This window comes from Octodon degus, unplaced genomic scaffold (genome assembly GCF_000260255.1).
Source record: "Octodon degus isolate 3935 unplaced genomic scaffold, OctDeg1.0 scaffold00101, whole genome shotgun sequence".
In the NCBI taxonomy this organism is placed as follows: Eukaryota; Metazoa; Chordata; class Mammalia; order Rodentia; family Octodontidae; genus Octodon; species Octodon degus.
This window is the reverse complement of record NW_004524677.1, coordinates 1,749,800-1,765,874: the sequence shown is the minus strand read 5'-3', so window position 1 is coordinate 1,765,874 and position 16,075 is coordinate 1,749,800. Positions and strand designations below refer to the sequence as shown.

Sequence of the window (16,075 nt, the reverse complement as noted above, 5' to 3'; positions counted from 1 at the left end):
GCTGGTACACACCTGTAATCCCAGCTCTTGGAAGACTGTAAACAGGGGAATCACTATGAGTCCAATCTAGTAGTGAGACCCTGAACACCCTGTAGTCAAGTTCCAAAAATACAAAAAAAAAAAAAAAAAAAAAGAAAGCTCCAAAGGATATCAGTGGCTTAGGCTCTTTTGTTGACCTAAGTTATTTGATTGATAACTAACATATATTGGATGAAGTTTTATGCCTTATCCAAGCAAGAAGCTCTAAACCACTGAGTAGCCTTATTTGTAGCAGATTTAAAACAAATAAGTGTGCATTTTGAATTTGGAGCCAGTAGAATTTTAAACTGATAATCCTAGCCAGTATGAAGAAATAAGCAATTGTGGAGGTCAGTATACAAGGACCACCTTTGATTTACTGACTCTAATGACTATATTGTACTCTTTCTCAACTGATAGGAGTTGAATCATAATTTAATAATTGTTTAGTAATCTTTAATTTAAAAATCTTTCAGAGGCAAGAAAAATTTCTAGACTAATCTATCCTGCAATATAAAAATCTCTCTTGAATAGTTGTGAATAAACTCAGACAAATTCATTTTCTTTTTTTTAAATTTTTTTTCCTCAGAAAATTAAGTTTGTACATGATAGTATATTGATTCTAGATTATGCAGCCTTTGACAACCTGGTTGACATTTTCAAGTGATCACATATACAGAATGCTATGTGAAAATTAGAACACATTTCTTATGTCAATATTGTTACATTTGAAAGCATTTAAGACTGTACAAGTATTTCTTTCTCTTGTTACCTCTAAGAAGTTTGTATATTGTATTTTAGGATGGAAGTTTCCCTAAGTAAAACTGCTAAATTGAACAGTAAAGTTAAAAGAATTGGACCGCACATAGAAATCTTCCAAGTGTTCCAAGAAAGAAACAAATTAATAATTACAAAAAAAGTAGTTCGACTGATTACTATTGTGCAAGCACGGATTAGAGGGTGGCTTGAACGCAAAAGACTTCAAAGAATAATGGTCAAGGTAAGGCAAACATTAGATATTATTATGTGTTTGAAGTTTAATATGTAGATTTAATTAAGTGGAATTTAATTAAACTCAAAGTAGAGTTTTCTGTGTAGACTTTCATCTACGTATTTTTCATTAAGAACATTATGAATAGTCTGCTATGATGATAGGTTTAGGTTGTGGCAAGGTGTATGGTCTGAACAAAGGAATTGTGTTGCCCTTAACTCGGCAGTCTGCAACATTTGCCCTTAAACTAGAACAAACTTCCATGGCTACCAAAGTTGTTTTTTCTTTGCTGTTGATTCTCTGTTTAGAGAATAACTTCTCATAATGTTGGATATTCTTGAAGAACATACATGTTTCATTTAAAAAAAAACTATGACCCCTTCCTCCCATATCTACCCAAGCAACATTTGTAAATAGCAACTTTGAAATCCAAAAGAAGTTCAAAAGATAACGTGTTGGCTGGGCTAATGTGGAAGAACTTGATTGTTCAGATCTTGGCAAACAGAGAGAACACAGAATGTCCCTATCTTGAGGGCTAAAGCCTGGGAAACCAAGTATAAAGAGAAAAAAATAGAGCAGGAATAACCATTGTAATATCTTGCTCTTGTGGGAGGAACCTTCTAGAATGGACTGGCAGGTGTGTACCCTGAACACATTTGTCTGAGAAAGTAGTGATACCAGTGGAGGAAATCAATCTGCTTGTCTCTGGCTATAAATTTATGCATACATTAATTTCTACACATTGTACATTAATATATAATATGTACACATGAGGTTCTGATGATTAAGTATGCTAATCCATATAAAGTTCTGGAAAAAGTAAACTCTCTGTACTTAATCTATCAGCAATTCTATGAGATCACTGCTTTTTTTATAGGTAAAAATTTAAAGCCTTGAGAGCCTAAACTATTTAGTCAAAATAGCTGGTTAGTGATAGCTACAATTCAAACCATTGTCATCAGATTTAAGGGCTATGCTAGGCTGCATATCATATCACCTACTTGAACTACTTTAGCGATGGCTAAGTCTAATCTAAAGCCATACTTCACATCAACCTCCTTAGCTCTAGACTCAGATATAGGCAACCTGAAACATCTGGAACTTAATTGCAGTCTACATACCTTTACATGAACCCATTTTCTTCTCCTAAAGCACTTCCTTTCTGTACTACTTATATTAATTCTACTACTAACATTTTCCAAGCCATACACCTGGAATTCTCATGGACTTATTTGTTGCCATAAACAATTGCTTGCACCATTTATTTCATTCTTATTTTCTATGATTCTTGCAAAATTTTCATTCATTTTTCCTCACATGGCCACATACAAGAGTCTTATTTTTATTTTGTGGAAAAAAGCTAAAATGCAATTTCATAAAAGATGACAGGAAAATAACAGTTATTATGTTGCATATTATTAACTTAAAATGTTTACTGAAAGTAGAAGATAAGGGCGTGCAAATTCTCCAGTCAATATTAGTGCAAACTTTCCTTCTTTATGAACTAAGGAGAACTAATAGTATAACTAATTTTGTTTTTTCTCTTTTCCCTTACTCTCTTTCCCATTCCATGCATCCTAGTGCATTTCACCTTTATAGCAATTCCTTCTCATTTAACAATGTCTATTAGGTCTACATTTTAGACCTCATTTACTCTTTAAATTTCTCACACCAGGGAGAAAATATGATGTTTACAAATGTGATTTATTTCATTAATACGTATGACTTAATTTGCATCCATTTACCTATAGTTGGGTTGATTTTATTTGGAGTTCTATATGCTTCAGTTACCTGAATATCAGATTGTTTCTTCATATTTGGGAAGTTTTTTGCTATTACTTCTATCCACATTCTTTTTATATCATTTGTATTGACTCCTTTCTCATTAATGCCTATTATTCTCATGTTGTTTACCTTAGCATCATCTTGCAGATGTTGAATTATTTTTTCTTGCATCTGGTATTTTTTTTTTCTGAACTGAGGATTGAACTCAGGCCCTTGTGCTTACTAGGGAAGTGCTTATTCCATTGAGCCATCTCCCTGGCCCCCGTTTTTTGGAGATCTTTTCTTACCTTTTCACTAGCTGCAACAGTGTCTTCAAGATCTGAAACTCTCTTTTCACTTTCAGTCAAACGGTTTTGTCAGCTTGTGATTGAGATTTTAAGTTCCTCTATATCTCTTTGACTCTGCCTCATGCAATCCATTTCTTTCCTGTATTGCTCATTCAAGGGTTCCATTGTTTTTTAATCTCCTCTATTTTTTAATCAGGATCTTTTTAGAAGCAATTATTCTTTCATTATATTTATCCTTTCTATTTTTACTTCAGTGATTACTTCTGATATGATTTCCATTATACATTTCTGCAGTTGTTTCTTTACTACAGATGCTATTAATTCAGAGATTTCTTTTTCTATTTCAAAGGTTATTTCTGATCTGATTTCCTCTATACCTTTCTGCAGTTACTTCTTTACTTCAGATGTCATTAATTCAGAGATTTCAGCTATGATTCCCAGTTTCTTCAATGCTGGTGTCTCCTGCATTTGTTCTGGGTGTGCTCAGGGCCTGAGATTGCATTTTGTCTCTTCTCTTTGCCATTTTGCATAGCTCTGTCCTTTGACCTTTGATGTAGAGCTCTGGTGCAGTTATAACCTTATCACCTACCAAAATTTGGGTGCAGATCTATGAAGTTTGAACTCGTCCTAATGTGCCTGGCTTGGGTCTGGCTGCTGTGCTCAGCTTCATCCTGCTGCAGCCCTTGGGAGTGAACCTGTTGTACCCTTCTGTGTAGATATTATGCTCCTGGATTAGCTGGGTGGTTTTGGCCCCTAGCCTCTCTGCAGGAACTTCAGTTACAGAGTTTCACACCAGGCCTGTATGCCAGGCCTGGGCTGGGTCTGGAGGGGTCCTGAGAGCATGGCAGAAGGTCTCACACTCTGGGCTTGGGCTGGGTCTGGAGAGATCCAGAGGGGTCCTGAGAGCACAGTGGAAAGTCTCACTCACATGCTAGGACTGGGCTGGGTCTTGAGGGGTCAGGCAGGCACAGTGGAACAACTATATCCTAATGTCATTCTCCCTAAAGAGGCACCCAGGAGACCCATTTACCTACAAAAGTCACAAGTTACTCCTTTATGGCTGAGTAGAACTGTATTGGATAGAATACCACAAATCTCTTTTTTATCCATTCCTATATTGTTGCATTTAGGTTGTTTCCAGGATTTAGCTATTACAAATTGTGCTGCTATAGTCACTGGTACACATACATCTCAGTGGTATGACGCTATAATCTTCCGGGGAGATACCCAGAAGGACATTAGCTGTGTCAAATGGGATGTCTAATCTTAATTTTATGAGGAATCTCCACACTGATGTCCACAGTGGTTGTAACAGTCTATACTCCCAGCATCAGTGAATAAGTGTTCCTTTCTCCCCACAATCCCTCCAGCATTGTTATTGATTGGTATCTTGATAGCTGTTCTTTCTGGAGTGAGAAGGAATCTCAGTGTTGTTTGAATTTTCATCTCTTAAATGACTGATAATGTTGAATATTTTTCATATATTCATTTTCCATTCCTATTTCTCCATTTGAGAAATGGATATTCATCTTAGATGCTGATTTTTGGATTGCATCTTTGAATTTGGTTAATTTTTTTTTTCAGTTCTTTGTATGTTCTACACATAAGTCCTTTGTCTGAAGGACACCTGGTTAAAATATTTCCTTGTCTTCTCATTCTGTTGGTGACTTCTTTTGATTTGCCAAAATTTTTTATTAAGATGAAATCTCAGTTGCTGTTTCTTTGAAGTATTTCGTTGCAGTTTGTTTTTGTTCATAAACTCTCTGCCTACTCTTATATTTTCAAGATTTCTACCTACTTTCTCTTCCAGTATATATAGTGTGTTTTTTTTTAATTATTTAGATGCTTGATCTATTTTGACTTTAGAACATGATGATAGACATGTGCCTAGCATTAGTCTTTAGTATTTAGCAAGCTAAATTTTCCATCAATGTTTATTAGAGAAGCTATCTTTCTTCCTGTGAACATATTTAGTCCTTTTCTCAAACATAAAGTTGCTGAGTATATTTATAGTTGTGTCAGCATCTTCTAACCTGTTTCATTGATTCTCAGAGATTTCTTTCCAGTATCATGTTGCTTTTATTGAGTAGCTTTGCAGTATAATTTCAAGTCAGAGAATGTGACACCCCACCTTACTTTGTTGCCCAGAATTGCCTTTGTAATTCTAAGTCTTTTCTGTTTCAAAATGCATTTTGGGAATGTTTTCTCTAGATATGCTAGGCATGATAGTGATATTTTCATCAGTGTTACATTAAATCTGAGTAACAATTTTGGTAGCATGGCTATTTTCACAATGTTGTTTCTTTTCTTTTTTTTGGCTGGCTCAGCCCACCCTGAGGGTGGAGCTGGCATGGCACATGGTTCTGGGGATTGAACTGGAGTCCCCTGAGCCTGCCTGCGCTTTCCTAAGCAGGCACTTTAGACCACTGAGCTATCTTACTGGCCCAACATTGGTTCTTTCTATCCATGAGCAAAAGATATCTTTCCATTTTCTGAAATCCTCTTGGATCTCTTTTTTCAGAGTACTGTAACTTTTAATTCATATATTTTTTTCTTCTTTTGTTAGATTAAGTACTAAGTATTTAATTTTTTTGGATATTACTTTGAAGGGTGTGTTTTCCCTAATTTCTCTCTCTGTGAGTTTGTTGTTTGTGCACAGGAAGGATACAAATTTTTGTGTGTTAACTTTGTATTGAGCTATTTTATTAAATTAAGTGATTAAATCTAGAAGTCTTTTGGTGGACTTTTTGCAATCTTCTACATAGAGTATAATGTCATTTGCAAATAATGATAATTTAATGTCTTCCTTTCCTATCCTTGTCACATTTATTTCTCTCTATTGTCCAATTTCTCTGGCTAGTGTTTCTAAAACAATAGCACTGATGATAGTAGACATCCTTGTCTTGTATCTGATTTTAGAGTGAAAGATTTCAGCTTTTGTCCAGTTGCTATGATGTTGACTGTTGGTTTGTCATAGTTTTAGCAGATTGAGGTAAAGGACATCTATTCCTATTTTCTGTAGGATATATTTTATCATGAAAACCCTTACCTTATTTTTTGGTAGTCCTATATATCCTAAAAGTATTTCAACACCTTTCATATATGTCATATAATTTAATTCCAGCATATCCTATTATCAGAACTCTGGACATTCATAATTTCTGGAACTAAGATGAGCCTGAAAAACTGATAATATAAGAATAGAGCTAAGGGCCAGTCAGTCACTCAGAAGACTGGAGCTCCTGTTTAGGCAATGCACAGGGACCTGAATTCGATCCCCAGAGTGCTATGCCAGCCCTACCCCTGGGATGCTCTGAGACTGTGATTGAGACTAGGCGTGGTGGCACATGCCTGTTATCCCAGCACTTGGGAGGCTGAAGACAGAAGGATCACTATGAGTCTGATCTGTGTAGTGAGACCCTGCAGACTCTATACTAAAAACATAAAAAAAGAAATAGCTCCAAGATGAGGAGAGGCTGATAAGGGAAACGTTGAATTCTTTTTTATTTTCTTTCCTTTTTTTTTCATTTTAAAGAGGGAAAAAAACTAGAACAAGCAACAACAACAACAAAGACATAAATGAAGCAATGTAAGACAGGAAATGGTACAGAATTTCAGAACAAGAAGGGAATATTAACAGTGGTTTTTATATTACAAGTTGTTGTCATCAAATTCGTTGCTCAGACTACCAGATATAGATATGCAAGATTGATCAAACAATTAAACATTCACTCCTCCTTTCAATAAACCTCAAGTTTTTCCTTGTCCATTTTACTTTTGGTTTTCTTAATTATTTAATGAAGATATTGATTTCATAAGAGAAGATACGATTTGAAATGAGGAGGTGGGAAGTAACTTTAGATAACCAGAGCCAGTATAAACTAAATTGTTGATGCGTATTGGTTAAAAATATTATGATTGCTTATTCTTAAAAATTTCATGATAAGCTTGATGCTTTTTTGTGTTGGGTTCTTTGTTGATATAGTTACCTTTTTTCTTTTCCTACTGTCAAAATGCTAGTGAGACAGTCCTGTAATGTGACAAATAGTGCTTCTAGGACTTTATCTACATGAAAGCCTGCTGCTGGGGCATTTTGATAAATTTTCTGCTCTAGAGGCTGCACAGAAAATCACTGGATAATTGTCAACACTGTAGCAATCCTTCCATTGGGAAAGTTCCAAAGTCATATTGCTTGGCTGCCACTGTGGACAATGTCTGCTACAATAGCACTTGAAGATTACTCAAAGGAGTGTACATTTTCCACTGCTTCACATGCAGTTCTTGCAGTCTAGATTTATTTGTTTTTTTCCCATAACTTTATTGATAAACAAATAGCAATGAAACAGTTGCAAATCAAATTGGTAGGACAGTTTCAATAATTAACACACTGCATACATTCTTCCTAGTGGTTAATTGCTGTACAAGAATCATACTATTCATTAAGAGAATGTAACTATATATCTATCCAAACCACTTTGAATACACAGATACAATCGTCTGTATCCCTTTTTTTTGTTAAGTTCTGTTATTTGAATATTATAGGTGTGTAAACTCAGCAAAATATTCCAAAAGAGTCCAGTAGCCTATAATAGTATTAGGTCTTCCGCTTGACTGGCAATGTCAGAAATTGTTGACCTGAGTCCCCCACAGCTCAACATAACAGCATGGCTTTACTTCTTCTTTTTTTTTTTTTTAATTTTTATTTATTTATTTATTTAGTGTTTGTGTGGCCAGCTCAGCCCACCAGGGGGCGGGGCTGGCTGGCATGTGGTGCTGGGGGATTGAACCGCGGTCCCTGTGCTTTGCTAAGCTTGTTTTAAGTAGGTGCTTTAGACCTCTGAGCCATCTCACCAGCCCATGGCTTTACTTCTTATACTTCGTTTTTATACTTTTCTGCGGGATGGTTAAGACCAAGGTAAAGCAGGACCTAGGCAATAAGAGTTGCAACTTTTGAGTCTGATAAGGTCAGTGAAATCCCCTCAAGATTTATCCGAGATTCTGCACCTCAGATTGTAGAACCTTTGTCAGTGTCAGCCATGTGGATGAGTCACAGCCATTGCTTGGCCAATGTGCTCTCTGTGAAAGCCTGAGAGAATGTTTTCTCTCCATGTGACTCTCCTTAGGTACAGTCTACATCATCGATCACTTTCCTCTTTGGCCCCATAATCTTCTTGATCAGAAAATTTGGGACACTGCTGAGTTACATGACGTTACAGTACAAGTTCCCATATGTCCTGAGTCTTAATTGACCTTGGAAGGCTAGGGCCAAAATATTGACTTTCCTTGCAGCCCTCCTTTCTCTCCAATTTTGGTCTGCAAACTTAGGTTGTTAACCAAGTCTGGATTTATTTGGAAATAATGAAGCTGTATTGAATTATCAAGAGGAGGTCAAGAAGATTGATATATTTAACTACCATATGATTTCTGCATTTATAGTGTGCTTTTCTTTAAAAATATGTTTGTTAGCATGTTTTGGTGTAATAAGAAACCTAAGTAAGATCCTAAAAATACAGAAACAAAATAATATCCTCAGTATAAATCTTTAAGATTTTATTTAGCTTCAATATTATCCCTGGAATATTTATAACAAAAATATATAAGTTTGACCTGAATATGATGTATTCAATTACTTTTAGCAAAATCTAACTGTAATTCTAGGACATTTGAATGGCTGAGAGTTTCAGTAAAAGAAGAATTGAAGTTGGCTTTGAGTAATATTTGTTAAATAAATAAAATTAGAACAATCTGGAAAGTTTGAGTTTTAAGGTTGCCATAGAAACACTTTGAGTATAAACAACAATTTTTCATATTTTGGGGGTACAAGGTTCTTTGAAAAATTTGATAAAATGTTAATTCCTTCTCATTATCTCATGCATAAAAAATAACAACCCAGAAAAAATTATAATAAAATTCTTAGCTTCTTGAGGCACTTCCATGATATAGGGGAACTTGTATACAATAGTTTTATTACGTAAATGTGCTGTTTCTCAGGAGTCTGAATAATTTTGTTCCTTTATCTAGTAATAATTGTTAAATATTTGATGACAGTTAATGTACATTGAGTCCAGTTTCCTCTTTTGCATGTGATTTCACAGGGCACGTAGTCTAGTGAGTAATGTAGATAACTGAAGGAAATCTTAGATGTTAGTACAGGGAGCAATGCTATTTAGCCTAAAGACTGTGTCTGGTTGGGAGTTAGTTATTCTGAGATCAGGAGGGCAAGTGGTCTTCAAATTTGTAAAAAATTTTTTTAGGGAAGCGTCTACAGGGTGTTCAGGGTCTCATTACTAGATCAGAATCATAGTGATTTTTCTGTTTACAGCCTTCCAAGATCTGGGATTGCAGGCACGCACCACCATGCCCAGACAATTGCCATCTCATTGCACCCCAGGGGCTGGACCAGCACAGCAGGCCCAGGGATTGAATCCCTCGCTCCTGCACCTGCTTGCAGGTGCTCTAATCCACTGAGCTATTTGGCTGGCCCTCAGTCTTTAGATCTTATTGGACGGTCTGGCTGAAGAGGAACAGAGAAAGAGCATTACAGACCTTAGGTAAGATAGATTGTTCAGGGACCTGGAGGATAGTAAGGAATGCAGTGGCATTAGAGGAAACTGAAGCGAAGATTCAAATTAAGAAAGTTCTTTAAAAACATGCTAAGTAGTTTATAATACATTATATTTTATTAATGCAAATAGATGGCAATAATGGAGATCAGTGGCATGATATTTTTATGCCACAAGTTTATTAACTGTGGGCAAGATATTACTGAAAAATAATAATGTAGAGGAAGAATGCCTGGTGTGCTTTTTCATTAATCCAGTGCATGGGGGTGATGGTTTGAGGATAAGTGAGGATAAATGAAGATCAGATGACTTTGAGATTGATTTGGTATAGACATACTGAAGAAGGAGAAGTGAAGAACAACTCTAGTGTTAGTCCTAGGCAACCCAGTAGATGTTGTAAGTCAGAGAAGAGAGAGGAAAGGAAAGAGGCAGAGTCCTATTTCCAATTATTTGGGAGACATCTTTGAGCTATTGGGGAGAAAGTTTGGTGTGCTGGTCTATAATTTACAAGGAGGACTGGATGAGAGAGAAATATTTGAGATTCAACAGTGATTCTTAAATGCTTTTTAACTTAATCATAGCTGAGGAAGACTACAAAATTCTCTTGCCAATGAAAGTTGCTCAGTCTGGCAATTATTCTCATCTTACTGCTAAGAAAACTGCTCTTTCCAAAGATGGTGTGACTATTACTTCACTCGGGTTTGTGCTCCTTATCCCGTGCTACTCCCTATAAAGTAGCTTCCACACTGGCCATCATTCCATTTATGACACCTTATTGTTCCTCATAATACACACTGGCAACTGCTGTGTATTTGGTTATGTACTGCTTTTCTTCCTATTAGTCTGGTATTCCCAGAAAACAGAAATTTTCTAGCTAATAAGTTCTTCATAAGGTCTAGGACATTACTAGCACTTACTAGCAGCCTAGTAAGTGTCTTTGAATAAATTATTTTTGACAGGCTAGAGGCTGCACAGTGGCAAATTGGAGCATGGGATATGAAATATGGATTTTTTTCTAAATAGTTTGATGCAGTCCTCTGACTGAGGGTTCCCTTGTATACTCAACTATCAACTTGGGCATCGTTATTATTGTACTAAGAGGACCCTGGGGAGGAGATGTCCTTGTCCAGGGAGAGTTTGTCGAGTGAGGAGAGTGCCATGTAAAGGAAAGATTGAGAAAGACCAAGTTCAAAGAGAGGCAGAAGCTAAGCATTGCACAAAAATGAAGCAGTACACAAAGATAAGAAGGAAATCAAAACATACTACATTATGGAAGCTCAAAGACAGGTACATGGACTCACCTTAAAACCTTACTCCTCAGTGAAAAAATCAGACACACATGTTTAAATACTGCATTGTTTCCCTGATGTGAGAAACCAAAAGTGTAAATAAGGATCAAAGTGTATAATAGATTGTGGGAAATGGGAAGAAAATGTTCAAATGTGAAGGGAAACAAGGGAGGGGAGAAGGAGAAAGAAGGAAGGGCAAAGAAAGAAAAGGCAGAAAAAAAAAGGAAAGAGATGTTTTGTAAATAAGGAGCAGAAGGTGAGTTGAAGGAGGGGTGGGGGTTGAGGAAAAAAAGAATTAAGATATATCATGCACAGGTATATATGAATGTTATAATTATTAATATCTAAAGATGTACTAATAACAATTTTAAAATTGCTTTTTACAAAATAATGTAGACTCCAACACAAAAGAATTGGTTGTTTACATGGAAATACATATTTTCTACCTAAAAAGAAGCAATGTGAAACAGACAGGTCAATAGCTTTCAATACTCCTGGGAATAATGATGGTAAAGTTTTAAAGTTTTGGTAACAATGAGTTCATGAAAGGAAAATATCTAAAGTAGATAAATTGAGACAATGATGTTTAGGGAAGATGAAAAGTGTTTAAGTGTACATATATTTTCACTAGAATGAGAGGAAAAAGTGATGATACAGGAGAGATAAGGTCTTTCAAAAGATTTGTGTGATTGGTGTATAAGACATTTTTCAGGATTAACCTTAAGTGAGAGAAAAGTTATTCCTTCTTGTAGCACTTAACCAAGGATGGTGAAGATGTAGCCAACTTTTTAGATTTGATGGGGGGAACTTGAGATTTAGACAAGCCAACAGTTTTCTCTCTTTTTATGTGAAGTAGAGAACCAGGCCTTTGATGAGAAAGAGAATTTAGATAGAAAATTTACATGCTTGATAAGATTGAGCTAATATGGAAAATGAGAGAGAGATGTCTAGAAAAGTAGAGAGAAAATGTTAGGTCACTTTGAGAACAGAGATAAGATTAATAATCAAGAGTATGAAGAGTTTCCGTTTTCTTGGTTATATAATTTTATTCAGTATGTATTATAATTGAGGCAAGATAGACACACAGAACTTCTCTAAGCTTATACATCTCTAAAGTGCCATTCTCCACTTTAAAAATCAAACCTAAATTTGCTCAGCCCCAAATAATTTCATGACATTAGATCATTGTTGTGATACATACTCAATCATTGCAAAGTGATGGTGGCGGAGTCATTCCTCAGGTCACGGCCAGCACATACATAGCAGTCTCTTCCAAAAGCCAAGCCCGTTTAGATGCCCGCCTGGCACTCAGTCCGAGTTCACACCGGGGAGTGGAGGTGAGAGTTGCAGCAGGGGGAGCAGCACTGTTTCTGTGGCCATCAGGCACTGCTACTAGCATTTTGCAGACGTTGAGGGAAATAATAAATTTTTATTTCTACTTAATGATGATGTTCATCAAGGTTGTGTGCTTATAGTCTATATTAAGTGGATAGAGATAGAGCATGTGCCTCAGGGAGTAATAAAGTAATCATTCTGACTTAGATAAGAATGAGGACAACAGCAGGATATGGAGGAGAGGTCTGAAAAAGGGTAAGAACAGCCAAATCCCAGAGAGAGACAAGGCCTTTGGTTGCTTGTGGTTCAGGGCTTCAAATCATTAGTGAGCAAAGTGAATACAGAGTCACACTAACAGTCACACTTAATGTCTCTGTATTTATGACATGTGTTTGTATGCATTTAGATACATGCACTTAAAATAATTATTGAAATACTCAATTTTTATTCATATATACGATCGTCATCACTTAAAAGTTTCACTTTTATTTTCATAAGGTTGTTGAGTAGAAACATTTTTGGATATTACCATCTTCAAATGTTTAGACAAATCTATATCAATAGATGTGTTTAACATATCTGCCTATAGGTCCATAACATCATTTTCTGAAAGTTAAAGAAGTCAAACTGGGAAAACTTTTACCAAGATATGGCATAGGAAGAAGAGTTAAAACAGAAAACCCAGCGTACAAACGCCTCATATACTAGTAATACACATAGCACTAATAAAATACATTAACTATATTTTATAGCTAGAAAAACAGAAATGGCTAAAAAAATGAGAAGAGAGTAATCTTAGAAATTAAAGAAAGTAAGGTGTCAGTGGTGCTAGAATCTGCTCAGCAAGCCATTTTCTTTGCATAGATAATGCCCATTTTAAAAGTGATAGAACGAAGATGCACATTGGAAAAATCACATTAAGTGCTGATGTGTCAATTTGCACATTAATTTGGGGATTGGAGAACTATAATCAGTAATTTATATACCTCTCATAATATAAGTATTAATTTATATATGGTAAATTCTATCTTGTGAAATGTTTTGACTGAAAGTGAATTTTCAAATACTGAAAGATAAATAGCATATAGGTCAGGCCTATGACCATGAAGAGGACCATCAGGGGTGCACTGTGTAATAACAACCGCAGAGATGGGCCATTTCAGTTTTCACAGCCTGAACTTCTTAGCGATGAGCACTTCCTTCGTAACCTTCCAAATGCCTGAGATATGAGATGGTTTTTCTCATAAGATGACCCGTGTTTCCAATAGAATTTATTATATTCAGAAGGAAGCCTCTCAAATTGAGGTTGGTGGCTGCCCGATGTCATTAATCTCATAGCAGAAGTCATTGTCTGTCCTTGCAGCACTCTCCAAGTTGGACTTTTCTGCTCTGCTCTAAGGATACAGGAAAAAAAAAATCATTTGTTTCTTAATTATAGACAAAAGAAACATACTAACAGATTAAATAAAAAAGATACTGAGTAGAATATTTGGCAGAAGTCTGGAGACCTAATCTTAGGATTGAGAAGGAATAATGAGGCCTGGGTAAAGCCTGGTACTCCAGCCAAACACTATACAGAAAGTCAGTAAAGACACTGAACTCGACATATTCTTGTCTTTGCAAATGTTCCTGAAAAATGGTTCTGGCTGCTGTGACTACTTTATCACACAGATAATTTTTCTCACTGTTTCCCCTTTGAAAGCACCATTAGCTTTGACTTAAAGTCGGAGGTAGCTTCTGATAGTGGTTGAAGTGTTTTCACATAGCTGTAAAAACAGATGTAGATCGTGAGCCTGTGACATTTGGCTTCATATTGTAGGAACTGGGCTGTCCCTCCCTCTAAGATTCCCAGTACTCTGCAATTGTGACCAGTTTATTTTGTTAAATGACAAGAACCCTCTGAACAAAAGATACTTTAAAAATGCGTATCAGAAAATGTTACCGCATGTTGAAAGACATTTGCGAACACTTGTAATCTGTCATCAGAAGGACGGACAAACAAGAGGAAGCTGATAACAATATACTGATTTAGTTTTCATTTAAGCAAGCAGGAAGTAACATTTCATTGATAACGCTAACAAATTAAGAAATATGGGTCTGTGTGTAGTATTTAAAATGTCAGTGGAGCACCAGAAAATAACAGAAAGATGCAGAAAAATTGTTTAAAAGTAGACCACACTGCCGAGGATATAGCTCAGTGGCAGAAGCACCTGTCAAGCAAGGTCCTGAATTCGAGCACCTGTCAAGCAAGGTCCTGAATTCGATGCCTTGTATCCCCACCAAGAAAACAGTAGATCCACACTAAAGAGAAAACATGAAAAGAGCCAGAAGAGTCATAAGTGTAACAAATCCACTGGTAAAGTAAACAAATTTACAAACTGGCTAACACAAAACCCACACAAAATTTGATTACATTAATAGGAATATGAAACATCATTAAAAACTTAAACTCTGAAGTATTTGTTCTCTGGTTTTGACATCAGATTTGCAACTTAATGGTTATGGGCCATGGGAAAGTTATTTAAAGTTTTCTTTTTTCTGTTTCTCTTTAAAAAATGTTATGGAGAACATGTTTAGAAAACTCAGAGGCAAGTTTGTGAACTTAAATCCTTAAGAAAAAGAAAATTAGTAAATTAAGTTTCTATTCAAGATGTAAATAACAGGAAAATACAAAATTAAAAAAAGAAATGCACTAATGAAGATAAATACAAAAATTAATGAGGCCACACACACAAATTCTAAAAATAATTCACTTAATATATAAAATGAAACTGGCAATCTAGAAAAGACAAAGAACTTGAAAGAAAGATTTTAAAATGAAAATTGTAAACCTGACGTGTTGTGGCAGTAAGGGTGTATTGTTAGCTTTATTGCTTTTTAGATCTAACCAGGTGATTGGCAGAGCACAATTCAGGTGTGTTTGGGTGGCTCATGAAGGCTGCTGTTGGATTTTGTACATCCCTGGACACTTCACCTCTGGAGCTGTTCTGCTGTCCTTCCTGGCCTCCATGACCTAAATAGCTTTACTCTACCCTAGAAACCCTAGAATCCTGTAAACTAACTTGGTGTGAGTGATTCTGGTTGGACCTCAGAAGACCAAGAATGTCAGTAGAAATGTGGTGACTAAGGCAATTGTGATGGTATTCACTTACTTGTGCTCACCTATCCAGGTTCTCAGAGGCTACTGAAGCATGGTACAAAGGGGCTTGGCTACTGCTTAGGCTGGTGATAGATCTTGGCATTTATAGTGAGAAGTGGGGGCAAAGGCAGAGGTAAAATACTTGAAAACTAAAATTTTGTATTTATTTATTTGATATAGGGTCTCACTACTCAGTTCAGACTTGTAGTGATCCTCCTGTCTCAGCCTCCCCAGCACTGAGATTACAGGTGTGTGCCACCACACCCAGTTTTGGGGCCAACACTATGTGGCTGGGGTTCCCTGCTGTGCATGGCATATGGTAATGGGAATTGAACTTGGGTCCTTATGCTTGCCATGCGAGTGCTTAGACTGTCAAGCTTTCTCCCCAGCTGAAAAACTAAAATTTTGGTCCAGAAGGAATCATATATAAAGTTGGGGTCAAAAGAGGTATGGCTGCACATAGATTAACATCATTAAAAGTCAATCAAGTACTTGCATTAAGACAATAAAAAAAGTGGCTTGCAGGCATAAAAGAAAATAGCACAACCACAAGCATAGTATAGATAGCTCAAAGGTGAAAAGGGACAAACCTAACATTTGATGAGAGAGCCTTGGGACACTCTGCCTAAAGAACTGATTCTCTGGTATTCACTTACTTGTGCTCACCT

General features: G+C 36.2%; 1 protein-coding gene across 1 annotated transcript in view; it reads left to right on the top strand.

The window, feature by feature from the left end:
* Iqcm (IQ motif containing M) overlaps positions 1 to 16,075 on the top strand; it is a 471,351-nt gene that overhangs the window by 210,199 nt on the left and 245,077 nt on the right. The window contains exon 9 of the mRNA XM_023723694.1: positions 820 to 1,018. Coding sequence (XP_023579462.1) covers positions 820 to 1,018 — 199 coding nt within the window. The remainder of the gene's footprint in view (positions 1 to 819; positions 1,019 to 16,075) is intronic.